The 27028-nt window shown below is 33.3% G+C and overlaps 2 protein-coding genes across 4 annotated transcripts; one reads left to right on the forward strand and one right to left on the reverse strand.

The window, feature by feature from the left end:
- Positions 1–376: 376 nt before the first annotated feature.
- On the forward strand, positions 377–10764 carry LOC148621029 (arrestin domain-containing protein 3-like). Its single transcript, XM_088575027.1, has 7 exons — positions 377–880; positions 5017–5166; positions 6626–6846; positions 7888–8070; positions 9322–9504; positions 9870–10044; positions 10437–10764. Exons 1-7 carry the CDS (start codon positions 763–765, stop codon positions 10559–10561), a joined length of 1155 nt encoding a protein of 384 aa, XP_088431153.1. The 5' UTR covers positions 377–762; the 3' UTR covers positions 10562–10764.
- Positions 10765–10936: 172 nt separating this feature from the next.
- Positions 10937–23102, reverse strand: LOC148621030 (dynactin subunit 3-like). Of its 3 annotated transcripts, none has more exons than XM_088575031.1 (8): positions 22925–23102; positions 20010–20030; positions 17125–17209; positions 16423–16509; positions 15680–15760; positions 15062–15120; positions 12726–12785; positions 10937–11894 (listed from the first exon to the last, which is right to left on the reverse strand). In XM_088575031.1, the coding sequence occupies exons 1-8, from the start codon at positions 23018–23020 to the stop codon at positions 11811–11813; spliced, it is 573 nt and encodes a 190-aa protein (XP_088431157.1). In that variant the 5' UTR covers positions 23021–23102; the 3' UTR covers positions 10937–11810. The 3 variants fall into 3 exon arrangements, with proteins under 3 accessions (XP_088431157.1, XP_088431155.1, XP_088431158.1); XM_088575029.1 differs by having other exon boundaries at positions 15680–15763; positions 22925–23077; XM_088575032.1 differs by lacking the exon at positions 20010–20030 and having other exon boundaries at positions 15680–15763; positions 22925–23065.
- Positions 23103–27028: the final 3926 nt, after the last annotated feature.

A 27028-nucleotide genomic window follows, 5' to 3' on the forward strand; every position in this document is an offset into this window, starting at 1 on the left:
TAATTAGTACTTGTTCTTCCTATGTATACAAATTGGTTTGAAACTGCTTAACTTTTTTAGTATCTTATGAAGATGACCTATTTATTTATGTAAAATAGTAAATAAGTACACACTGATACACTTTTTACAAATGATTGGAACGTGGAAAGCGACCGATTTCCAAAATAAGTCGGGTACACGTGAATACATATAGAATTCCAATTTTGAAAACTTCTACTCTACAAAATAATGAATATATAACATGACATAGATTACTGATAAGTAATCCTACAGTATTCTAAATGTAGTCACAGCAGGTTCCTAAATGTCAAAAATAATTCCACAATTTTTCAATTATCTGATGATTAACGGAAGAGTTTAGTTCGTGGTAATTTGAATATATCGCCACTGTATGTGGTAAGCACCAATTTCCGAACAAGATGTTAATTCCCTCAGTAATCAATTACACACGATCAGACAATAAATAAACATTCCTTCCATTTTAATGGGCGATTGTTATTCCAATCAATCGGGCCAGTTCAACCAGCAGGCGTAAGCAGGATCCAAACGACACTCCAGTTACACGTGCCAGTAGTTGCAGACGATATGATGAAAGGTGATTCAATTTGCAACCATATCCACCTGCAAGATATACGCTTTAATCTTTCTTAAAGAAAACATCGTTAAAATTAGATTAACAATTCTACGCCGGAGATAGGCATCTGGTTTTCTGGTGCCCCAAAAGTTAGAATAGCTGGAATTGGAAGAAAGATACAGGTGAAAATGGTGAAATTAAAAACTTTCGAAATTTCATTATCTGCACATGATGGATTGTACCTAACAGGAGAGACACTGCAAGGACACGTGACGATTGATTTAAAGTACCCAATGAAAATGCAGGGTGAGTTCTTTTGTTTTGTCAGTTTGTTTGTTTGTTTTCGTTTTGTTTTGATTTTGATTTGTTTTTGTTTTAATTTTGTTGTGTGTGTGTGTGTTTGTTTTGTTTTTTTGTTTTTGTTTTTTTTATTGTTTTTTTCTTTGAACACTGATAAAATTCTAATTCTACTCGGCATACCTATGTCCCTTTTTGTATCAAATAGATTGTCATTAAACATGATAATTAAGAATCTTTGTAGCTGTGCATTCATGTGTGTGTAGTTTTATTGTATTTAATTATAATTATTTAAAAGAACGATTTGTTGTCATTTATTACCAAATATATATACTATTAATAAACTGAATTCCTTAAACAAGCATTTGCACTTATGATAACAATGAAATCTGAGATCGCAATTTAAAATTAACGAAACTTTCCATTCCAATAAACCCACATTCTGTCAGACTAAATCGACATTAAAATCAATATTCAAATTAATCTTCTGTGTAACATAAATATAATATTGTCAACACTATGTGTCTGGAATAGACAAAGCAAACAAACCAAAGAGTCCTGTTCATCTTCATTTGATTTGGACATGTTCGATAGTTATCTGGAACGCAAGTATATGAAGTGCCATCTGTTTGAATATATTCCTTTGACCACAATATTAACCAGCAGCAGATAGCTATCTGTAATGCAATATATCTCAGGCCTACTCTTTGCCTAGTGACTGATACGTGTGGTATAACTAGACAAGTAGTAATTACTTTATCACGAAATAAATATACTGTTTGAACGAGAAGAATTGTGGCAATTCTATAATTTTCTTTTCACCCCGTGGTCTTTTCTTCATGGAAGTAGCAGGTTCCATGTTTATTTATGTCTTCAGCTGGTTGAAGGTTCGGTTTCAGATTCATGTTTATTTCTTCCCTGACAATGCTTTTAACGACTCGATCGGAAATGAATTTGTCTTTAAGAAAAAACTCATTGTGCTAGGTTATTTAATTTTATGAAAACTTAAATCAGATCTATTTGCAAATATATCTTAAGTATATGGGTCTGTTTAATTTTTTTAAATTATTTAATTATTGATATCTCAAGATAATCGAAGAAACTTTGTTACGTCCTAAAAAAACAACTCGTACTGTGTTCCTTTCCTTGGATGTGCTATTTATCATTGCCTATTATTTGACTGGTTATAGTGTAAACATTCTGGCGGAAAATTTTCCTGTATTTTACTGTAGTAGAAGGTAAACAAAGTTAAAATTTAATATCTCCAGGTACCAGTTTTCATTTGCACTTTTTCCTGTGTAGCCTACTGAAGGATTTCCGATCAAAAATAAAAAAATAAGAAATGCACGAATCACTAATCTTAAGCTTCTGCCTAGTTTTAAGGCAGAGCTGTACTTAATTACCAAATTCCAGGAAATAAGATCTAGGTTTTGACAATTTGTTTTATAGTGAGGGTTAACAATGACGAGTTTCTTGACATTTTTGACACACGTCAGGTTGATGTCCATTACAGTGACGATGACAATAGTCTAGTCCGTGCTAAAACACATAACATTTACAAAATTTGGTTTATAATAATGTAGATGGCTAAATACACAGTGATAAACAACCAAAACATGAACATTATAAAATAACCTATCTGAGCCGGGTCCAGAAATTGTATTTTAGTTGCATGTCTTATGGTATTTATTGCCCTTTTCAAGTTTACCAGACAATGGTCGGTTGAAGATGTACTAGTTACATTCATGTATGTACAGTATATAACCCAAATCATTGAAAATTAAGACAAGTGCTGCTTAAATGACCTGTATTCAATAGACTAGTATTGTATATATGCGTGTATGTATATCTGTCTGTCTGCCTGTCTCTCTCACTTTTTCCATTTTCGTTTTGTGTATCTCATAACTTACACAATGTTTTATTTACCGCCCAATTATAATGGTTATGTATGTTTACATTTCCTTATACCACAGAGGTCCCTACTCCCAAATATTTTGGGAACGTGGGTTAGAAGAAATAGCTTATTATCATAAAATAAGTTATAAAACTCCAAGAACTATATCCTGGTAGTTGCTCTTTTGTTACATTGATATCATTTGACAACATTCCTCAGCATTAGTAGTGACAGTAATTATACATGTAGTGATACAAGGAGAGAAGCTTAGATCATTGTGATTATATTCCATTAGTTAGTACTCGTTTGCTGATCAACGTGATTTAGGCCAGTTTGTGATTATAGTTATGCTTGGTTTATGATTTACGTCAATCACGCAATCACTAGTGTACATAAGGCAAATAGTATAAGAAGCCTGGGTATGATGCTTCTGTCTTAGCCTTTTGATTAAACGCTTTGATTTAACCACCTTGCAGAGTGGGGGAATGTAAAAAGTGAAAGGGTGTCCGTCCTTCCTCCATTAATTTTTTGCTTCCGCTACGCAGATGGAGACCCATGCATCCCTTATCCGTTACTCCACCTACACGACTAAATGAATTCATTGAACGAAACTTTCACAGAAAATTCCCATTTTGCACCTCCTATTTTAGATTTTGATCCGAATTCATTTGGGGGTTTCACACAGAAAAACATAGATTTTGTCCTTTATAAACATGGGGACCTTGGAGACTCATCTCTAATCCGCAAGTCACCCTACATTACTGAATGGAAGTTAATGAAAACTTTCACTGAATCTTTAATACATATTCCCATTGTGCACCTCCTATTTTAGATTTCATTCGAATCCATATGGGAGGGGTTCCGCACAGCAAAACACGTACTTAGTCCTTCGTAATATGGGGACATGAGGAACCATCTCTTATTCGTTACTCCTACACCACTGAATGGAATTTAATGAAACTTTCACAGAATCTTTATTACATGCTCCCATTAATTGTGCACTTCCTCTTTGAATCAATTTGGAACACAGCAAAACATGGACTTCGTCATACTGGAATATGCGGGACCCACCTTATCCGTTACTCCTCCTACACTGCCGAATGGAATTGAATGAAACTGTCACATAATCATTATTACACGTTCCCTTCGTGCACCTCCTATTTTAGATTTTCATGTAAAGGTGCATGTTATTAAATGTGGTAAGGGGTGTCAAGTTAGTGAGCATTGCTTTTTTACTTCGAATTTGACTTAAAATTTCGTTTTGTAGAACAATGTAGTGTAATTTTCTTTTTGTATTGTATATGTAAGTAGCTTATTGTACTGTCATGCATTTTTGCATATTTTGAACCGATATCCAAGTGCATTGCCCTCGCCTGATACGATATAGTTCATTATCTTGTGTTCAAAGCGCGAATCGGCTGAAATGTCAGGCTTTGACAAATTAAGTTTGAAAGAACATAAATAATAAATGGTCGTAAACTTAACTTATACAATCAATAAGAGCTATACCCCTCAGAAAAAATGTTCTGGGAATACAGTAATTAAGTCTAAGACAGTAAGTTGGACAAAATAAGCTATATGTCATCAGCAGAAGTGATCTTCGTCGATTACTATAGAATTTTAACGTAGTTCCTCGTCAAAATGTCCCAATGGGCATGTGTATAAAATAGCTTAGATAATATGGTTGGTTAATGACCTTAACATATATACCGGTCAAGTTAGGAAGGCCGGCTTATTTACGGGTTGTTCCACCATGTGTGATAGAATTGGCACTTTATAACTTACAAACCAAAATAACCAACTAAAGTCGTGAGATAATGTAAGGAAACCATTGTCAACAACTTGACTGAAAACAGGCAGCTACGTGTTAAATACATAAGCTGTTTCTAGAAACGCTATTTAACCTACCGCTGCATCTGCAAATGTGCATCCATATTAACTTTTTGGTGGTTTCGAGTATTAGATCGCTTTCTGTATCCTTACTTATTTTATTTTATTTTTTTACTTATTTTATTTTTTTTTATATCTCTCAAGGTTTTTCTACCTAGTAGAAGAAACAAGACTTTGTTGACCTGTCATGTCTTGTTTGCGCAATTTTAACATATCTGTTTTAATTTAACACGGTGAAGTATTCGTCTGCTTTCTTAAACATCACTGGAACATTTCTACTATAGTATAGACTATATCATTCAGTTGTTCGAGATATGACATATATATATGCATTTTATTTTTCTTCATTATCACCGTATAGCAATCAGAGTATTTGCAAAAGGGAAAGCATTTGTACATTGGACAGAGCAAAAACTAAGAGGACCCGGAAAGCCTAGATATCGGGACCACAGGCACCATTCTGCCACCGAGGAATATTTCGATTATCACTATACTATTCTGAAAAACAACGGTAAGTGTTGTCTCGGAAGTGCTTTACTTGAATAATGCAGAAAACAAAAAATAAAACATAACAAGAACAGAGACTCGGAACTCTAAAAGTTCAAAACAATCCGTGCTATTCAAAGGGACTTTTTAAGAATTTTTCTAGAAATTTAATTTAAAAAAAAGAAATACGTAGTACCACAAGCAAATCCATTTGTTACTATGTATTGATTCATTGAAATTGGCAAAGGCATGTTTACTTGAACGAGAAAAGAAAAGTGCCGATGCAACGTCAAGTTGTATGATGCTCAATAATTGCTAGAAAAGGTTAATGAACATGAAAGGAAATGGGCAGCTGTATGTCTCGAAGTAGTACATATAAAATGAATTTAAAATTTAAATCGAATTTCTGAAGTAAAGGTCAATATGGTTGTACTTGTATTAAATATAAAGAAAGAATATAAATAATATACAGTAGGAAGTCCTCTGTCAAAGAATCAGACAAATTGTGTGGAAGGTGTGGCACTTTGAGAAAAAACGCAGAAATTTTATTGCACTATCCGGGTATATATATCTCTTTACATCAAGAGACAACTATGAACATGAAAGTGTTTGTAAAGTTGTCTTTTTAAGATATTGATAGGTTAAAATTTTTAAAATTCCCCCAACTTTTTCCCTTTATAAGCAGTCAAAATATCTACATCAGAGGTGCTTCAGGATTAATTTGAAAAGCTTTTTTGACGTTTTTTTTGATGTATTGAATTTATTTGAGGCAATAAATACGAAAATGTGAAAAATGAAGTGCCACCCAGTGCCTGATTCTTACACAGAATTAGTACTTAAAAACAAAGTAGAAAAGAATAGAATGGAGAGATGCTCCACTATGGCGTTTTATTAATGTACTCGAAGATCGTGATCAGACAAGTCATAAATAAAGGACTGACAATTTCTTTTATAAACAACATACGTTAAAATTTTATCATGGAACATCAGAAGAATCAAGAGTTACAATATCCTTGATAATAAGACTGTAAAAGATGAGGTCAAATCTGGAACAATCAATTATAAAAACTTTTGACATTATCTTGGCCTTTATCCATCACCCACAGCAAGATCAAACTCATTTCAGTACTATACTATTTTATTATCTGCGATCTACGCGAAGTGAGCAATGAAAACAGAAGTAAAATTGCATAAAAAGATAATAGAAAACAAATGTGTAAATAATTCTCTGTAAAAACTGCTCAGCATCAAACAAAATTAACTCTATTCACAAATACATTAAACAAATCAAGACCGACAAGTTATCGAAACAATTTCAGTAATTAGCGGGAAATAATGTAGGAAACCAATTAAAAGTATTTACTGTTTTAGAAATATAAATAAATGTTTGGAAGGTCTCTTTCTCCAATGGCAGACTTCTCAGTTTATTCTTATTTTATGTCTTTATAAAAAATGTCAAAACAGTCGCTCGACTTCTGTTTCAGAGAACAACTCTAAGAAGTTCGTATTACCTGCCGGAAAATATTCCTATCCATTCCAATTCCAGCTGCCACCTAATCTCCCGTCATCATACGAGGGAGAATTTGGCTATGTGCGGTACTATGTTAAAGCAGTTATTACGAAACCGTGGCGATTGGACTACGTTACAAAAACAGCATTTTCTGTCTTAAGTGCTCTTGATTTAAATGCTGTACCAGAAGCAAATGTGAGGTTTTAATCTCAGACATCCGCTTGTTGTAATCACATTATAATTTTTGGTTGTTTGTTTAATTTATTTACATTAACGAAACACTTCCATCTGGCAATATAGTTTTAAATAACAAGTCTATTTTAAAATAAAACGAGATGTCTATAATTGAATCAAAATTCACTTCGAAAACGATTTTCTGCTGCTGTGTTTACTCCTTCTCAGTTAACCAATTGTATTCTTTTAAAACTGGAAAACATATTTAGAAGAATTTTTAGTGTGAACAGGCAGCAAGATAGTGCATGAAAATGGTGCCTTTTTTCGGGGTCAATCGCAGACGTAAGCAGGGACTACAATGACCTTTTCCCTCAGAACAAGACATGCTTCATACAAAATCTGTTCAAAATTAAAGAGTGAAGTCTTCAAAGTCGCTTATCGTAAAATATTCTCTGCCACTGATTTTGGCTTACTTTCAACATCCGAAATGGCACGAATGCGATATGCTCTAAAATTGGGTGACTCCACAAGAATCGTGGTTCCCTTGATATGATTAATCTTTCGTAACCGTTTTGACCTGAATGATCTCAATCACCAGGAACCAGATAAAACAACTGGCAATGAATATTTTTAAATGGGGCCCTGCTAATGTATATGATCTATATAGTCTTGTAACGACCCCAGCGCATGAATCGGAAACTGGGTAATGTTCAGTGCTAACCAATCATTTCATGTAAACTTCCCGTTCTCATACAAGCAAGAAACACACGTAGAACACCCGTGTATGATATTTTAGAGGTACATTTTTATCTCGTATGAAGCTAGAACTATGACGCTGTGGCGGTAAACACGGCACAGATCTGAAGCCTAACGTAGAGTAGTTATATATAATTATGCTAATCACACGAGAATATCACTTACTGAAATTACGAGTGCAAGAAGTCGCTAACACTATTAGCATCTTCAAAGGAGATAATGCTACGTGAATTATGAAGAAAATGTCTTGTGTATCTTCTTCCTGAAATTCGGTCTCATAAAAGGTTGTTTTAATTTTGTTTATAGGAGGCTGTTCAGAAAAGCGCAACAAAAAAGTTATGTTGTTGGTGTTGTACCAGTGGACCAATCACAGCATTCCTTTCTATTGACCGACATGGGTTCGTACCGGGAGAACCAATTACAATCAATGCTGAAATTGAAAACCTTTCAAGGAGAAAAATTAGGTCATCATCCTTTACTCTTAAAATGGTAGGTTAGATAAGATATTTTATAGACCTGCAAAACTAATTAAAACTAGACCTAGTAATTGTTCAATTCAGACCCATGCAGTGACTCAGTAACTATATGGAATAATTGATAGGTCTTATTTTAATTTGATTGATAGACCTACTTAACTTGGTGTTAAGTCTGTATGAAAAGTAGAATTTATATTAAATTCAGAACAAACGATTTTTTTTCATTCACTAAAACCCGTATTTGACAGGAAGCACACGGGCTTGCTCCAACTTTCAAATATGCAGCCCGACTTGTATAGATTCGCTTTTATATACTAGTCGGACTGCATATTTAATACTGCGAGCAACCCTTGTGCAGGAAGCACAACATACAATCAGAGAATCTAATGTTCATCGAAAATGTTATAATAATTATTTTTGTTGCTTAAAATGAAAACCAAGAAACGGTAAGCAGCTTTCAGATCATATTGTTCAAGTAGTATTACAAAAGCTATAACAGTTGAAAAAAACTACTACGCGTTGAACTTATAGTGGAACCGTAAATTTGTTAAAACTTTGGAATGAACATTTTACAAGAAAAAAAAATTAACTTGTAAGATAAAAGAAACCAATCGTCGACAGAAATAAAAAGTATTATTTGTGAGCCCCTGAAACACTTGGACTCAATCCCATGTTTTGCAGAACTTCTTGATTTGGCCTCCTTTTTTGATGTACTTGATTTTGAGTATTTGTACTATACAATTTAAATTTTTCATCCGGATTTTCCGGAATATTTGATTAATTTTATAAAAGGTTACACCTTGAAACACTTAATAAGGATAGATATTTTTGTATTTTGTGACAAGTTTCAGTGATTGATGGATTTACACTTAACTTAATGCAATTGGTTGTTCTGCCCAGATTGTTCTTATGAAAAAAAAAACCAACATAGCCATGACCTGACTATGTGGCAGCTGATGGCAATTCAATATAATTCTACTTCATTTTTTAATAGAGCTCATTATTTTGACATGTATCTTATAAAAATGGATTATTACCTGATTTTACCTTGCTTGACTACCTTCTGTTGATGATTAGGAGACACATAACTTAGAATTGCTAACTGAAAGAGGTATATTTGTCCCGAACTATAATATTCATATCCCTTTCAAATTCTCTTAAAATGTCCTTTAAGTGTTCCGCTAAAACGTCCACAAAATGTTTAGTCAGGTAAAACAATCTGATTGCTTTAATGCATGATATTCAATGTATATTATGAAACCAGAAAACAACATACCACACACCCCATCAAACCAGAACTACGTCATCAACCGTTGCAAAACTTCGACGAAGCTCCATTTCAAAGGGACAGACAGACACGTGGAATGGGGACCAGTTATTTGTACCATCGTTACCCCCAAGCTTCATCCTCGGTTGTAACATCATTGACATTAACTATGTTCTGGAGGTAAGATAGTCCTTCAGGTTATATTGTAACACTTGGCAGGTAAGATTGTATCATTTACATGTACAGAATTTGAAAACTTAACATAGCTTTCCAGCCAACCCTATTTCTGGTGAAGCTTTCCACCGAGTGAATTTGAATGAACTCTTCTTTTTATGTCAGCAATCTGTTTTTTTTTTCAAAAGGGGTTTTCAAAACACAATCAATACATGAAGCTTTTTTCTAAGTTTCGGATAGATCCATCGGGCTAGCTTTAATGCTAAATCTGTTCATAAATGCAGTTCTTTATTTTTAGTTTCGGGTAGATCCATTGTGACCAGCATTGGAACTTTATATTTATGTCAATTCATGTAGTTCTTTATTTTTAGTTTAGGGTAGATCCATTGGGACCAGCATTGGAACTTTATATTCCAGTTAACATTATAATTGGGACAATACCTCTCGATTCATCTGTCAGTCATCACTTACGTTTTTATCAATCTCAGATGTCTAATTCTACTGGTTATGGAGCAACAAACAGCATACAAATGAATCGGTTAAGTTGTAAGTATAGTTCATGATAAAAGAAATATTGTACCAACAAAGACAGTTTGGTAATAGCATACAACGTAAAAGGTTGGAATACCGTTTCTCCATAATTCGCACAAACTCAGAAAATAGCTTGCTATACAGCCTTAAGCATTGTTGGAATGAGTTTAAAGCTGTGGTAAATATTTCTGACTAACAATAAAAGGCTGCCTGTATTCATTTGGCAAAAATTTAATTTTTTTTTATAGAACAAGTTATGCATTTTACTTAATTGCTCAGATTTGCATTGTAAACCTAAGCTGCCTGACTACTGGTCTAGTTAGTGTTTCTTATCACTGAAAGGGGAAACAATTAGAGGTACCAAATCTAGTATCTTCACTTCCTTGATTTTTATATTTACCTTGTAGTACAAACAGTCAGTGTGGATAGCATTCTGGGGAGTGCAAATATTAAAGATGATGATGACCCTGAACACACCAGAGGTGAACTGAACTTCACACCTGTGTATACATACTACATATGGGGAAGTTGATTCTGATACTACATGCATCTTGAGGGACCAAATATTTATTTATTGAGAAATTGTTGTTTTTGTAAAGTGGTTGTGATATAACTGAAAATATGTCTGTCAATTAGCCCAAGGACAAGCCACAAAGTAAAGTAACAGAAGTAGTCCAAAAGATTTGTAAATGTTCACATAATTACTATTTCTCGAAATAAATTTTTATCAAATTATTTAACTTATTAGTCTGAGGGATTGGGACAGAACCACTGCATTATACCAAATATGAAGAAGCTTCTACTAAAAATGGCATAGATATCAACACTCAAAGGAATAAAATCAACAGAATGATTTTCCTGAATGTTAAAAGTTTTAAAATCAAATGACAAGTGACAACAATCCCAAAACATGACATTGACTTTAATGGACTGGTTAGCAAACAAATGCAACAATGGTGACAACTGAAATTACAACAGATATAAAAGAATCCAAATTTGTTTAAATTTATTAATTAAGTAGCAGTCTTTCTAAAAATCAGACAGAAGGTGATTCATGCATGTCAAAAACCCACTGAATTCATTTTTATTTCTTGTTCAGAGACAGTCACTGATCACATAACAAGTCTTAGTTTTTCATTTGGTTGTTGCGCTTTTGAGATAAAAATTATATAGATTATATACATGAAATTGGCATTTTGCAAGAGTTGTCATTCTTGATTTGGTTGATTTCAGTGGAAGATGAATGTATGATTTTCTAAAAAGTGCAGATCTGAATGCAGAAAAGATTGTCCTGATGTGAAAGTATAGCATACATAGACTGAAAAAGCATCATTTGTTTGGTGGGTTTTTCTTCACCATGAATCACTTAACCATTGGCAGTGTCTGAATTTTATGTGGACTGGTACTTAATTAACAGATTAGACATTAGATTTAACTATTTCCAATATTAGTGTTTGGAATAACTGGACTGAAATGCAGTTATTCATTGAACATATGAATAAGTCAAACAACAAAAAAACCTGATGCTTATCTTGACAGTTGAAGAATAGAAAAGCCAATGATTTATTGCAATATGTGAAAATTTGTGTATAAAGATTATTTACATGTTTCCTCTCATTGATAGACATGAAAAATTATACATCAAAGAAAACAAATTATATGTATCATCACATTTAATTTACCAGCATACCATTAAGCACTTCATACCGAACAAAAATGGCAAAAATATACATAAAATCATATTAATATTGCACTAATTACAGCTGTCAGATCTAATCAGTTTAAGATTTCTTGGTCATTTTGCTCTTCTCAACATGTGTTAACATTTGGTCCCATTGTATAAGCTGTTTAGAAACAAGAGCTATCTGAGAACGTATTAAGGAACTGTATAAGACCTTCAACTAGGTTGATACACTGCAGCATATAACCTTCAACTAGGATGATACACTACAGCATATGACCTTCATCTAGGATGATATACTATATCTATAGCATATGACTACTAGTAGGATGATATACATGTACTACAGCATATGACTTCTAGTAGGATGATATACTATAGCATGTGACTTCAACTAGGATGATAAACTATAGAATATGACTTCAACTAGGATGATAAACTATAGAATGTGACTTCAACTAGGATGACATACTACGTCTAGTTGGGATGATACACTATAGCATATAATAACCTTCACCTTAGATGATACACCAAATTTTTATCCCATTCCTCAGAAACAGGATTAAATCATAAATGTAAAGACTGCCATGAAGAATCATGAAGACAGGTGCTAAATACACTTAAGACACATTAATAGATACTTTTATAATAAATTTTTCTGTTGTTAAATGTCGAGAAGTTTTGAGTTCGAAAACATGGAGGAAATGTATGCAAAGAAAAGAGATACCCTGTGTCTGTAATTTCAACGTGATTAAGCTGTCTTCTTGATAAACAGAGGATTACATGTAACAGACACAAGTCACACATAAATTTATATCTGTTTTTCTTTACCAAACTTAAAATATTTTGCATGAAAAAAAACTATCAAATAGCCATATGGACATCATACTTAAGATATTATAAAGGCTAGCAGCATGCATCTTCTTTAATTTCAAACTTGATTTAAGTGCGAGACCTTTTTGTGAATTATGAATCAATTAGTGATAAATAATGGTGAATTTTTTTGAAAGGATACAATTGTATTGTAATTTTCAAGCAGGCCTCTCACATCATCTGCAAACACACCGGTCTTATCCTGAAATTAAAAAGATTATCCATTAACGCAAGCAAAATCAGACTAAAATACTCTACTTCAAATCAATAACATAAGAACTCAGTAGCATCAGACATTCCATGTGTTCATAAAAATGTTTACGAAACACTCCAAACTAAAATTTTAAGATGATTTTCATTGAAGGTTATTTGATTGATTGTACAGTGAAACCCCAGGAAGTTTATTATTGTTGGCTGTACATTGAAACCCCAGGAAAGTTATTATTGTTGGCTGTACAGTGAAACCCCAGGAAGATTATTACTGTCGGCTGTACAGAGAAACCCCAGGAAGGTTATTACTGTCGGCTGTACAGAGAAACCCCAGGAAGGTTATTACTGTCGACTGTACATTGAAACCCCAGGAAGGTTATTATTGTCGGCTGTACAGTGAAACCCCAGGAAGGTTATTACTGTCGGCTGTACATTGAAACCCAAGGAAGGTTATTACTGTCGACTGTACAGTGAAACCCCAGGAAGTTTATTATTGTTGGCTGTACATTGAAACCCCAGGAAAGTTATTATTGTTGGCTGTACAGTGAAACCCCAGGAAGATTATTACTGTCGGCTGTACAGAGAAACCCCAGGAAGGTTATTACTGTCGGCTGTACAGAGAAACCCCAGGAAGGTTATTACTGTCGACTGTACATTGAAACCCCAGGAAGGTTATTATTGTCGGCTGTACAGTGAAACCCCAGGAAGGTTATTACTGTCGACTGTACATTGAAACCCAAGGAAGGTTATTACTGTCGGCTGTACATTGAAACCCCAGGAACGTAATTATTGTTGGCTGTACAGTGAAACCCCAGGAAGATTATTACTGTCGGCTGTACATTGAAACCCCAGGAAGGTTATTACTGTCGGCTGTACAGAGAAACCCCAGGAAGGTTATTACTGTCAACTGTACACTGAAACCCCACGAAGGTTATTATTGTCGGCTGTACAGTGAAACCCCAGGAAGGTTATTACTGTCGGCTGTACATTGAAACCCAAGGAAGGTTATTACTGTCGACTGTACAGTGAAACCCCAGGAAGTTTATTATTGTTGGCTGTACATTGAAACCCCAGGAAAGTTATTATTGTTGGCTGTACAGTGAAACCCCAGTAAGATTATTACTGTCGGCTGTACAGAGAAACCCCAGGAAGGTTATTACTGTCGGCTGTACAGAGAAACCCCAGGAAGGTTATTACTGTCGACTGTACATTGAAACCCCAGGAAGGTTATTATTGTCGGCTGTACAGTGAAACCCCAGGAAGGTTATTACTGTCGGCTGTACATTGAAACCCAAGGAAGGTTATTACTGTCGGCTGTACATTGAAACCCCAGGAACGTAATTATTGTTGACTGTACAGTGAAACCCTAGGAAAGTTAGTAGTGTTGACTGTTCAGTGAAACGACATGCAAGTTACCAGTATTAATGTTGACTACAGTGAAACCCCAGGAAGGTTATTATTGTCGACTACAGTGAAACCCCAGGAAGGTTATTATTGTCGGCTGTACAGTGAAACCCCAGGAAGGTTATTATTGTTGACTTTACAGTGAAACCCCAGGAAGGTTATTATTGTCGGCTGTACAGTGAAACCCCAGGAAGATTATTATTGTGGACTGTACAGTGAAACCCCAGGAAGGTTATTATTGTTGACTGTACATTTAAACCCAAGGAAGGTTATTATTGTCGGCTGTACAGTGAAAACCCAGGAAGGTTATTATTGTTGACTGTACATTGAGACCCCAGGAAGGTTATTATTGTCGGCTGTACAGTGAAACCCCAGGAAGGTTATTAGTGTTGACTGTACATTGAAACACCAGGAAGGTTATTATTGTTGGCTGTACATTGAAACACCAGGAAGGTTATTACTGTCGGCTGTACAGTGAAAACCCAGGAAGGTTATTATTGTTGACTGTACATTGAGACCCCAGGAAGGTTATTATTGTCGGCTGTACAGTGAAACCCCAGGAAGGTTATTAGTGTTGACTGTACATTGAAACACCAGGAAGGTTATTACTGTCGGCTGTACAATGAAACCTAACTAGTCTGAATCCAGTCTAAACCAAACAAGTGGAAAAATCATTATTTATTCAAAGGACCTAACATGACCTAACACCTATAACATTGAAAAATCTTGAAATCAGAAGAGGTTTGGTTTTTGCCTGTTTTAATGCATATCTTGAGGAAAGTTCTGAGATGACAAAATTGATGCACATTACAAATAAGAAAAAAAATGGCCCAAATTAGATTGGGTTAATGTTTGTTTACAAACCTGTTGGTCAACCTGTATTTTACTCAATTCTTGTAGCTTTGTTGAATGTGATGGCATACCTACATATATAACAAAACCAGAATGGATATAGTGAACATATGAAATAATTGCTACCAATTTTGAATAAAAAAAAATTAAACAAATAATTGAGCTGTTAAAGTATAAAGTAACTACAGGGCAACTACAAATAAAAATTTGCTTTAAAAAATTAAATTATCCCCCTTTAAACTCAACTTTTTGTTTTTCATTCTTAATGAATACAAAATAGTAGTAGATGACAAACACAAATGTCAGGAATTTCTTTCCCAATGATATTCTGATAGGTTTCATTTACCATTTTTAATTCAAATGATACAAATAACAGAATACTGGCATACAAACTGTCAAACCTTGCTGCACATCCACGCAAAGTAAAAGGCACAGTGTATTTTCAACTTAATAAAAAATTTCAGGTGTTTTTTTTTTGGTTTGATTTTGGTATTTACTGAACATGTAACTTTACAAAAAGTATTAATCTAAGTGTAAATGCTATACAATATTTCTCCATTTTTCTTTGTCTCTCAGAACACAAAGACTGATATTGATCAGGAGACTAAAAGTCGTTAATTTTACCATTACCTTTTATATGAGCACTGTCTAGTACTTCTTTAAGGTTTTCTAATTCTTCTAATTTTTTGGCTTGCTGTTTTAAAAAGTCCTCTTCTGAAACAATCAATAATTGAAATCAAATATTGCATCAAAACTGTTTAAGTAGCAGTCTTTGTAATAATCATGCAAATACTGTAAAATGTGATACATCCCAGAAAAGGCTACACGTTTTTATTTTTGTAATTAACTTGCTCTATAGGTCTTTATGATGAAATGTATTATCATTCATTCCTGTCTGTCTGCTCATAGGAGATAATGAACATTGAAAATCTGGCAGTTTCTGTTGTATTTTAGTGTCATTTACAGAGTTATCTCCCTTAATTTTGAATTCCACAGAACATTCTAAATAATTCATATCTCATATGAACACAAGTTATATGAAAAACCACATGTCATCTGTATACTTCAGCTTTTTAAACAAAACATCCCAAATAAAAATATGTAAGCTTTCCAACCATGAATCACATTTTGCATGATTCTTAGATGGAATGCTAATTAATTCTTTAACAAGAAATTTAATTTACACCAGAAGCTAATAAAAAATCTTGCATATCATTCATTAATTCTTAATGACAAATAATTTGAGATAACTTAACAGATATTACTGATGCATTTAGCAATGAAGTATCTTTTAGCACTTTAATCTCACATGAAATAACACTTATAGTAACTGCCATGCTTATCAAAATACTTATAATTAATGTAATAAATACCGGCAAGAATGATTTCTGTAATAGCATCCTCTGATAAAGTCATCTCATCTGTATAAGCTGGGTCTAAAAACTTTCTAAGTTCCTTTACTGAAATATAGTTAAAATCTTATAGAATCAAAGTCCTTAAACAAATACAAAGATCATGTAAGAAGACAGAGTATACAGTGCTAAATGAATGACATGAACATTCTAAAGATAAAGTAAGAAGACAGAATATACAGTGCTAAACAAATGACATGAACATTCTAAAAGATATTACAGATGGCAGCATGTACTTTATCATAGTTCAACCTGAGTATTGCTTGTAGAGTGGTAGAAATTCTTGATTCTACTATTATGAATATACAAAGCAAAATTTAAAAAAAAAACAACACTTGTGCCCCTTACATTAATTCCTCACTTCCTCATTTCATCAGCTATATCAAGAAGACTAACTAGTCTTTGGTTAACATTGTTTTGAACTTGCCTGGGTGCCACTATACTTAAAGAGTACATGAGTTTGAGAATAATCTCAACTTCCATTATAACTACAATCAAAGTTCTGGGATTTCAAGATGTCACAAAAAGGAGGACTTTTTCTGACTTGTCCAGATTTGTGCCACCAGGGCCTACTCACAGTATCCATTGCATCTGTGTCTATATATATGTGATCTCCTTACCATGATAAATTTTACTTTTATACAAACCACAACTTTTACTTACACCTATTATAAACTTTAGGAATGGCCTTCTTTCCTGTAGTGGCTTTCTTTATTTCAGCATTGGCATTCAGCAAACTTTGTATACACTACAAGACAAATATTAAATTCACAGCAATCAGCATCCAAATACAAGTATTCATTTTCGTAAAGACATTGACCAAACTTAAAGTTACCTCTGGTTTTCTCCTATACCATTTTTGAGGCTTTAGACTACCCATTTGATATACATGTAACAACAAAGAGTACTAGTGTAGATCGGAACGAGTAGGGGAAATAAAAGTATGTTTTGCCTAGTTTAATCTATGATGATTATTATGGTTAGCCAATATTCATATTACAAGTTATACAAATTTTGTCAAATATATCAGAAAAGAGTAATCAAGGGAACAAAGATTCTAGCAGAATTCAAAATAAAGTAATCCATGAACAAAGACCAGACATGAAAAACATAAATTAAAAGAATGTAATACATGGATAAAGACCAGACATGGAAAACATAAATTAAAAAGAGTGTAATACATGAACAAAGACCAGACATAGAAACAGACACATAAAATAACCAAAATAATATGTACATGTAAAAAGCAACAAAAGCAAATTAGCAACATGGACTCCAAAAAAAAACTGGTAAAACTATTTTGAAAGGTGCAAAATAAAAAAAAAATAACATGTATATCTTGCAATATGCCTTTTTTTGTCTATATCTGCCAGGGGAACATCTTTAAACCAATGTCATGATGGATAAAATAACAAAATATACTTGTATATTAAAAAAAGGGCAAAATGCCATATTGCCCTATTAGCAGTCTTCCACAGAAAATTTATTAGATAGTAATAAACTAACATAAATCCTGAACTACATTTCATGCTAATTGGCCAATTACCTACATGACAACTAATTAAAGTAAAATCTTTTTTAACACATGCACCTGTCAAAATTCATTACATATCAGTGGGGGTTCAACATGTGTAAGGTGCAATTTAACATAAATTATGGATTTCATTTTTTTTTTGGCATGTTATTTATTTACAAAAGTTCATGCCAAAAGTATTTTATGTAAAACTATTTTGATGTTTTTAGCTAAAACTTCCAGCTGCGAGAAATGGGGACATAGTACATGTATACATTCAGACAGATTTATTAATTGATTGGAAGAAATTTCTTACATTTCAAGACAAAATCATTTGATAATCTAGATTGAATAAATGACATATTTTAAAACATTGCTTAAGTGATATCTTTTTTTTTTTTTATTTTTGGCAAAGTGAACTAGGACCAATGTGTTAAAATTTTTACTCCAGTTATTGTAAATAAACTAAAATTAATGGATGCCATCAGCAACCACACCAACAACATTATACGACCGAGACTTTTTTTTGCTTTCTTACAAAAATCAAATCTGTTTTTATTGAAAGTGCAAGAAAAAAGTAAGAAACACATGTGGGTGGTTACAATTATAACATGAGTCACTGTGTGTGGTTAAATTTAGAAACATATGTTTGGTTCGACTTTGAAACATGTGTAGCTGGTTAGAAATGGATATGTGTGGTTAGACTTAAAAACATGTGTGGGAGGTAAGCATTAGAAACATACCGTGTGTGTGTGGTTAGTGTGGGTGGTTAGACTTAGAAAAATGTGTGAGTGGTTAAAAAATCTTACAAATACATTGTATAACACAGTATAAGACTGTTAACAAACTATAATGTATACATGTATGTATAACCTTGAATAAAAAGTAACATTGTGTATAAATTTGTTAATGGTTCATGCTCATGTTTTTATGGTAAATGGTGTCAAGAATGTATGTACTGAAAATCAACATAATGAACCTATAATAGTTGTTATTATCTATGCTCTTACAGAGAAATATGTAAATTTAAACATTATTCTATTTTTTGTTCTTATCTAGTTTACTAAAGTAAGTGCAAAATATTAACAATTTTAAACCATACATGTATTTTCATCCTCTTATATCAATATTGATAAATTTTGAAAATGTACCTATATTTATCACTTTAGGCCTATTGCAATAGGACCCGTCATTAAACCTCAATTTTTACTACACTGTTTATGAATTATGCTCCAACCGAATTAAATATGACACATGTGCCCCACCACTTAAAAATCAAATGGTGGCTTTCTGAGACAAAAATGTAGTTAGAAAGATCAGTATCTCTTTTTTTTTTAGAAACTTATTCCTTCTTTAATGGAAAAGTCTAAGTTAATATGCAATGTACAGTTAGGAATGTAGGAAACATTGGTGTGCTTCAAATCAAATACTGATATTTTCTTTTAATCACAAATTGAAGTGGTGATTCTGAAATTCATGGTTTAGGTATCAAGTGATTTTCAATACCCTCTAATGAAAATGAAGGCTAAATTCTATACAAGTAAATATTTAATATCCCATCAACCATACAAATAAATTATACATGTACATTAAAAATAGCTTCCTAACCCTGTGCAGGAACAAATACAGGATTTACAAGTTTAAAAAAAAATTACAAAATTATAAATTGCAATACTCGCCTTTAGCCACTAGCCCAAAGCCCAGGGATAGTAAAAATTGATTCGGGCTAGTGAAATGAAGTATACATTTCTTTTTGTTTCGGGCTAGTTGAATCCTATACAGTCCTCTATTATTCAGGCTAGTCATTGAGAATTTTGAAGGAAAGGACTGAAATTGACATGAAATGTACAAAATAAGTGTGAATTTTCAACACTTTCTAATGGATAAAAGGTTAAGGAAGGTAAGTTTCATATGTAAAAATCAACAATTAACATATGTTGTGTAGCTGAGTTGATCAATGTCAATGAAAGGCTTGTTTTGAAGAAAAATATTTTTGAATTGTAAGTGCTGGATTAATTCCTGCTTTGATATTTACCTGGTCTTGAGCAGTAGAGTCCTGTGAAAAGACAAACATCAGTACAACATGCAGCATGCACAAGACAAGCAGGCATTAAAACTAATGCTACATTCTTCACATTGAAAAAGCCTCTAGTGAAACGGTGGCAGATTCAGGGGATATGGAAATTGATAACCACCCCCCCCCTCCCACCCCCTCCAATTTAGTTGAAAAATTTTGTTTGTATCTTGCATTTTTTGGTGAAAATTAACTGATAATAAGCTAGAATCTCCCTCTCTGGATCCACCATTGAAAGAGGACATCAATATGTGCACACGTGCTCACTGTATTACAATCATGACAAAGACACAATGTACAACAGTCAAGAATTTAAGAAGTTATTTTGAATATCAAACTTAATAACAGTTTTCCTTTGTAAAATATAAAATTTACATGTATAAAAAACCATGAAATTAATTATGAATTTAAGAAAATTTCATATGCAAGCTTCAAGGATCTTGCATTTACACAAGCAGGTAAGGCTCACAATTTCTAGCAAAGCCTAGCAAAAACAAGAGGCTCCCAGGAGCCTCAATTGCTCGCATGGTTAAATTTTTGTCTTTCAAGGACAATAACTCTAACAAGGAGTTGTCTGACAATTTTGACTCCATTTGATACACTGCAGACTTTAGTAAGCCTTATAATAAGGATCATTTCAGCAATTGAAAGCTATTGGCTATTGGCTAAACCTAACAGATTTTGAGATATATGCAAAAATCTGCTGTCTGACCCCATTGTTCTATTTTTAAAAATGGCAGCCATGTTGTTTTTTTAACCGATCAAAAATCCAAGCAATCATTTTGTTAAGGATGCCCTAAAAAACAAAAATCTCAACCTTCAATGAATTTTGTAGAGTTGTTTCTGAGAAGAAGATTTTTAAAAATAATAACAGCAAAAACCTCCAAAAAGGGCAATAACTCCAACATCGTTTAACAGATTTTCACCAAAATTTGACCACAGATAGATTTCATCATGCTGAATACTTTTACTCCACATGTATGTCAAAATTTGGTTAAACCTAACTGTTTTGGAGATGTGTGCAAAAATCTGCTGTTTGACCCCAATGTTCTATATTTAGTAATGGCGGCCATATTTTTTAACAGATAAAAAATCCTAACGGTCATTTTGTTAAGGATACCATATAAAACAAAAAAACTTTCATTGAATTCTGTATAGTAGTTTCTGAGGAGAATTTTTTTTAAAAATAATAACATCAAAAACAGCAAAAAATGTCCAAAAAGGGTGATAACTCCAACATGGGTTAACAGATTTTCACAAAAATTTGACCACAGATAGATCACATCATGCTGAATACTTTAACTATATATCAGAATTTGGTTAAAACTAACTGTTTTGGAGATATATGCAAAAATCTGCTGTCTGACCCCTATGTTCTATTTTTAGGAACGACAGCCATGTTTTTTAACAGATCAAAAATCCAAATGGTCATCTTGTGCAGGATACTCCAAGAAAAAACCATTTTAATTTCATCCAAATCCATTCAGTAGTTTCAGAGGAGATGTTTGAATAAATTGTTAACTACGATGACGATGGACGCCAAGTAATGGCAATAGCTCACATGGCCTGTGGCCAGGTGAGCTAAAAAAACTGGGACAGAATGGAGCTTGCATATCGAGACACTGGTTTAATACAACTAAGTTTTCAACCAAATCATTCCCCAATATTAAAGAGGTAGACCTACATGTAGGGTAAGGAACACAACCCTTAGAAGTCATTGGAACATTTGTATTCAGCAGTTTACATAAATCTCATGTAAAAATCAAAGCAACTTGGAGTGATTTCATTTTGTTTCAAATGAAAGCTTGATAGGCTTTTTTGAAATTGAATATGATACAAACATATCACTGATTTCAAGAGTTATATCCCTTACCCTAGGTCTACCTCCTTAAAATGACATGTACAGTATAACATGATTAATTCGATATTAGTACAGCATGCCTTTAAACAGCACTTGTTGATAATGTTGAGATCACTATTCTTCTTTCAAGGGCAATAGGTCTAACAAGGATAATTCTTATGAGTCTCGCACAGATGGTACACAAGTATGGTAACGCTCACAGTGCTTGCTGATATAGGCAATGCTTACTCCACATTAAATTGATATTTACTGAGCTTTTGCTTTTCCTCTTGAAAAACAATGCTATACGAAATACATCACTTATTGAAAAAGTTTCCAGGTCCACATGAGAGAATCTCAGAGAGCTTCATACTTCAGCTTTTTAAGAGAGTTTGCCAATCTCATTATTGATGTCATATTCACTAATTTACATGTACATATCATTAAGTTTCATATTGGTTTGCAAATAAACAACTAAATAAACATTTGACAATTTCATTATCAGAATCCCAATTTTCAAAACTTTATTTCTTTGTTATTTTATATCCAATTTTGGATCTGTAAAATGTTTCAATTAGATAAAATAATTCATATTTTGTATGATAATTTATAAGTCTTTTACTTCAAAATAAATTTGAAATGTTATTAATACAATGTTTGTAAACCTTTATTTTCATATAAAAATTATCTTTAAAATTTTATGCTCATAAAGTCTAATTACTGAATATTTATTTTAAAAAAATCCATGGATAAAAATACCTTTAGTTTAAGGCTTTATTGGCAGTGTAGCTATAGGGAACCAAAACAATTTTTCAATTATCTTTAAAAAATGAAAAAGTTATGATGATTTAAAGTTGATGGCCCATGCCACTCAATGGATTTTTTGCCAACCAAAACCAAATCACAGGTAAGCTCCTGTGGGCCACTCGTGTTTGTGGGGCAAGTCATCACAGAGAACATTTCCAAGATTTAGCCAAATAAAAGGGTACTACATTAACACTATAGATTCAGATTTTCATTCAGTAACATATCTTACTTTGGGATAAAATGCATCCTTTTCAGATTTCCCAAAAACCAATTTTTCCAGTAATGAAATACGACTTTCTAGGATTTCGATGTTGTCATCCGCCATCTTGACAGCTGTTTGATATGCAGTGTGTAAAAAAATATTAATATTACTACGAGGACACCAACATAAGTAACCTTTCAGCTAATTGTATTGCGTGAAACAGTTTTAAATCTAGGAAGATGTAAACATTTGGTTTAATGATTCTTCAGTGCTGAATTAGTAAAGTGTGTATTAGACCTCTATCCAGGGGCAATCTCAAAGCACTTTTTGTCATAAAACTTCAACCAGAAAGAAAAGGGGGGTTATGTTGAGCACATTCGCGAAAACAATTTATTTTTTCACCAGCAGCTGGAGTTAAAAAAAATAATATTTGAAAATCTACATAGTTAAGAAATGGGGAAACATAGAATATTTTTTGCATTCTTTGCTCAAATTTAGAATAGTTTTATCTTAAACAAATCACAGCCTCCCTCTTAGTATGAAATGGTCGGGGTTTTATATTGATTTACTCTAATATAAACTCCCTGGTTAAAAGAATCACATTTTGCTAAGATTTTTGATACCTCTGAAAAATCCAAACCAAACCTCTCGATTATAGGCTGTGTAGTGTCTAGCCAAAATGGCAAATCACATCTGCCACATTATGTTACTATCTATATATACTATCATATAGTCCCTGATCTGAAAATTGATCTATACCTTGGTTAAAACAGTCAATCCCATGCTATTGTTTACCCCACTTGGCCGAAGACCATGTGAGCTATTGCCATCACTTGGCGTCCGTCGTCTTCATTAACAATTTTTCATAACTCTTCTACTCTGACACTACTTGACCAATTGGAACCAAACTTGCCAAGTTGGTATGAATGTTCTTTAAAGTATCCTGTATGGAACTGATTTAAAAAAAAATGATCTTTCGAAACACATGACGGCCGTTACTAAAAGTAATCAAGGGAACTAATGTTATAGCGGTAGTCAAAGGAATGTAATTCAGGGACTAAGACCAGACATGGAAAACAGACATACACAACAAAGAACATAAAGTTACTAAAATCATACATACAAAGTAACAAAAGCAAATGTGCAACTCGGACTAAAAATAGAACATAGGGGTCAGACAGTATTTTTTTCGAATGTATCTCAAAAATCGTAAGGTTTAGTCAAATTCTGACTCGATGAAAGTGTTTAGCGTGGTGAGATCTATCTATGGTAAAATTTTCGTTTTAATCCATTGAGCCATGTTGGAGTTATTGTCCTTTTTTGACGTTTTTTTTGCTATTTTTAATGTTATTTCTTTCGATCTAAAATCTTCTCCTTTGACACTATTTGACCGATTGTAACCAAACCGTCTGAATGTTCCTTGGGGTATCCTGCATAGAACTGATGTGGGGATTATTGATCCTTCGAAAAACATGACTGCTGTTACTGAAAATAGAACACAGGGATCAGACAGTAGTTTTTCGCATATATCTCCAAAACCGTTAGGTTTAGCCCAATTCTTTCGATAACTGAAATGATCCTTATTATCAGAACTACAAGTCTTCAGAGATAAAAGTTGTCTGACGACTCCTCGTAAGAGTTATTGCCCACTGAAAGGGGAAAATGACGGTAGAAAGAAACGTTCAATTGCTGAAATGATCCTTATGATAAGTCCAACCAAAGTCTTCTTGAGTCAAAATTGTTGGACAACTTCTTGGTAAATTTATTGCTTTTGAAAGGCAAATTCAACCAGGTGAGTGATTCAGGCTCCTGGGAGCCTCTTGTACCATATTCACTTAATGACCTGATTTAAAAACTTGGGGTACAGTGGCAAAGTGTGTAAATTTCAAAATCAAACTTCTTCACAGTGTTATTTATGCATCGACGTCAGGTTCCATCTTTTAATTTGGTATTATATAGGAACATAGTAATATCATTTTTTACAGACGATATTACAAGCTCGACCTTAGCGAACGAAATAGCATTGTACCGGGGTCGCCGTTCGGTTTGGGTATGCGGCAACGATATAGCCCTTGAAATGTAGATATAGATCTCCCTGTTGAGGATCTCTGGCAATCTTGATAGTGAACTACGCTGTATACATAAGTGTTTTGGTGTGCGTGTGCGTGTGTGTGGTTGTGAAATATACAATTTGCATACAGATGTGCGGTTTAGTACTGACGAAGTGTGACAGATGTGTAAAGGCTTTGAAATATCACCTGCACAGGAGGTTAGGGTTCTCATTTTAAGAAAGTTTATCTAGTGTTCATCATTAGTTAACCATTGTAAAAATGTGTCCATTAACACTGCTATTGTCCCTAATCTAAAGCTAAATAACCATGCAGTTTTTAGTGAAAGATATGATCCTACCAGCTATTTCTATACAACATAAGACTTCGCAGTTACACGGCGTTTTATGTAAATGTATCTAGATATATGCGCAACACGAAGACTTTGTAGTGCATTAATTTACACACCCAAATATGATTCAAATTCGAAGTCTTATATTATACGTACAGAACTACCTACTAGCACGATGTTTTTACAGAAATATGCCAATATACCAGCCTTGACGGTGACGCGTTATAGAAAAACAATCATACTTGTACAAGTACATATAATATACATGTAGATTTAAACTTTGCTATTAAGTCACCACATAAATTTATTCGCCTCTTTATGTGGTTTTATGATTAAATTTTGATACCAGTAGAAGGAAGTCACAAGTATAAGAAATTATAAATGAAACAGAATAATTGATGATATGCTAATTTCACCTTTATACCCCGCAATGCGAGGTAATATGTAATACCCTCCGAAAAGTTGCCTGTCCGTCCGACTCCCCGCTCCCCGACGGTTGCAGATAATAACTTGAGAACGGATCATTTTTTTTTGAAACTTTGTACAGTTGTAATACTATAAAATACAGGTTAAGTTCAATTTGTCTCTTTTATGTTACGTCATTCTTAACATTTTCTTATCCCCCTTTTTCACCATTACGTGGCGGGATGTGAATGCCCTATTTTTCCTGTTTACAATATAGGATGTACTGTTTTCGATCTATGTACATATAAAGACTAAGTGAACGATTTATCCATCCAGACACCAACCAGTTTTTTTTCTTTATAAATCATTGCTACTTTAATCAGGCTTTTTTTACATATATATATATATATATATATATATATATATATATATATAGTCCCTGATAGTCCCTATATATATATATAGGAAGACAAATTCCAAAGAGTTTAAAAAATATTTTTGGCTGATAATTAGTCTTATTTATGAGAGAGAACAGTTTTCGTCTCATGATTTAGGGCGAATCCAGGATTTCAGGTTAGGAGGAAATCAAGGTTTACTGCATTTTTTCCCAATTTAAGGGCGAACGGTACTAATGTTATTCCGTTCTGCTTTTATGACCAACAGCCGAGCTAAGCTTAATTTGATGTATGAACTTAAAATGTTGATAACTAATTTGAATAGCTACTAGAATTTCCTCTGACCAATATATATGCACAACAAATGCGTCAGGTTAACTTTATCAATAATCTGATTTTGTAGGAGCTTTGTACGAAAGGTTGTTGTCAACCATCCTCTGTTTACTAAATAAGGTTGATTAAACCATAATAGTTGTTCTGTGGTTTACATGAATGACGCCAAAAAATCATATATTAAAACAGTAATATCATAAAGTTATAAAGGTGTTTGTTTCTTGTAGTAAACAAATTTAAAGCGAGGTCATGGACATTATTACCGGTAAGATTATTTTGCTTTGTTGAATCTTTGCATGCCTGGTATATTTGACTTAGTTTCTGGATAAGAGCATTTTAAGTTCTTCAAGGTCTTTATGCAGTAAATAATTTAGGATAATGATATATCATTAAAGTTCTGACACCGGTCCATTTTTTGACACTGCAATTGACCAGAACGTTATTTAGCTTAAGCAGTTGAATAAGTTTATTTTTCCTTTATCATATGATCTAGGCTGTATTTTTTAACTCGCGGTGAAGTTTTAGGTAAAATGAACTTAATTCTCCATAATTGACTTTATTCAAGCCAGGTCTATTGGCTTAAATAATTCTAGATAAA

This window comes from Perna viridis, chromosome 3, assembly GCF_037379345.1.
Source record: "Perna viridis isolate PV_CMFRI_1.1 ecotype Kerala chromosome 3, ASM3737934v1, whole genome shotgun sequence".
In the NCBI taxonomy this organism is placed as follows: domain Eukaryota; kingdom Metazoa; phylum Mollusca; class Bivalvia; order Mytilida; family Mytilidae; genus Perna; species Perna viridis.

Excerpts from the sequence above, each read along its gene's own strand:
- LOC148621029 (XM_088575027.1), top strand. The coding sequence starts at position 763 with ATGGTGAAATTAAAAACTTTCGAAATTTCATTATCTGCACATGATGGA. Across the intron at positions 6,847-7,887 it reads ATGCTGTACCAGAAGCAAAT|GAGGCTGTTCAGAAAAGCGC; the intron begins GTGAGGTTTTAA and ends TTTTGTTTATAG. Across the intron at positions 9,505-9,869 it reads ACATTAACTATGTTCTGGAG|TTTAGGGTAGATCCATTGGG; the intron begins GTAAGATAGTCC and ends CTTTATTTTTAG.
- LOC148621030 (XM_088575029.1), bottom strand. The coding sequence starts at position 23,020 with ATGGCGGATGACAACATCGAAATCCTAGAAAGTCGTATTTCATTACTG. Across the intron at positions 17,210-20,009 it reads ACTCTACTGCTCAAGACCAG|TGTATACAAAGTTTGCTGAA; the intron begins GTAAATATCAAA and ends TTTGTCTTGTAG. Across the intron at positions 16,510-17,124 it reads TCCTAAAGTTTATAATAGGT|TAAAGGAACTTAGAAAGTTT; the intron begins GTAAGTAAAAGT and ends ACTATATTTCAG.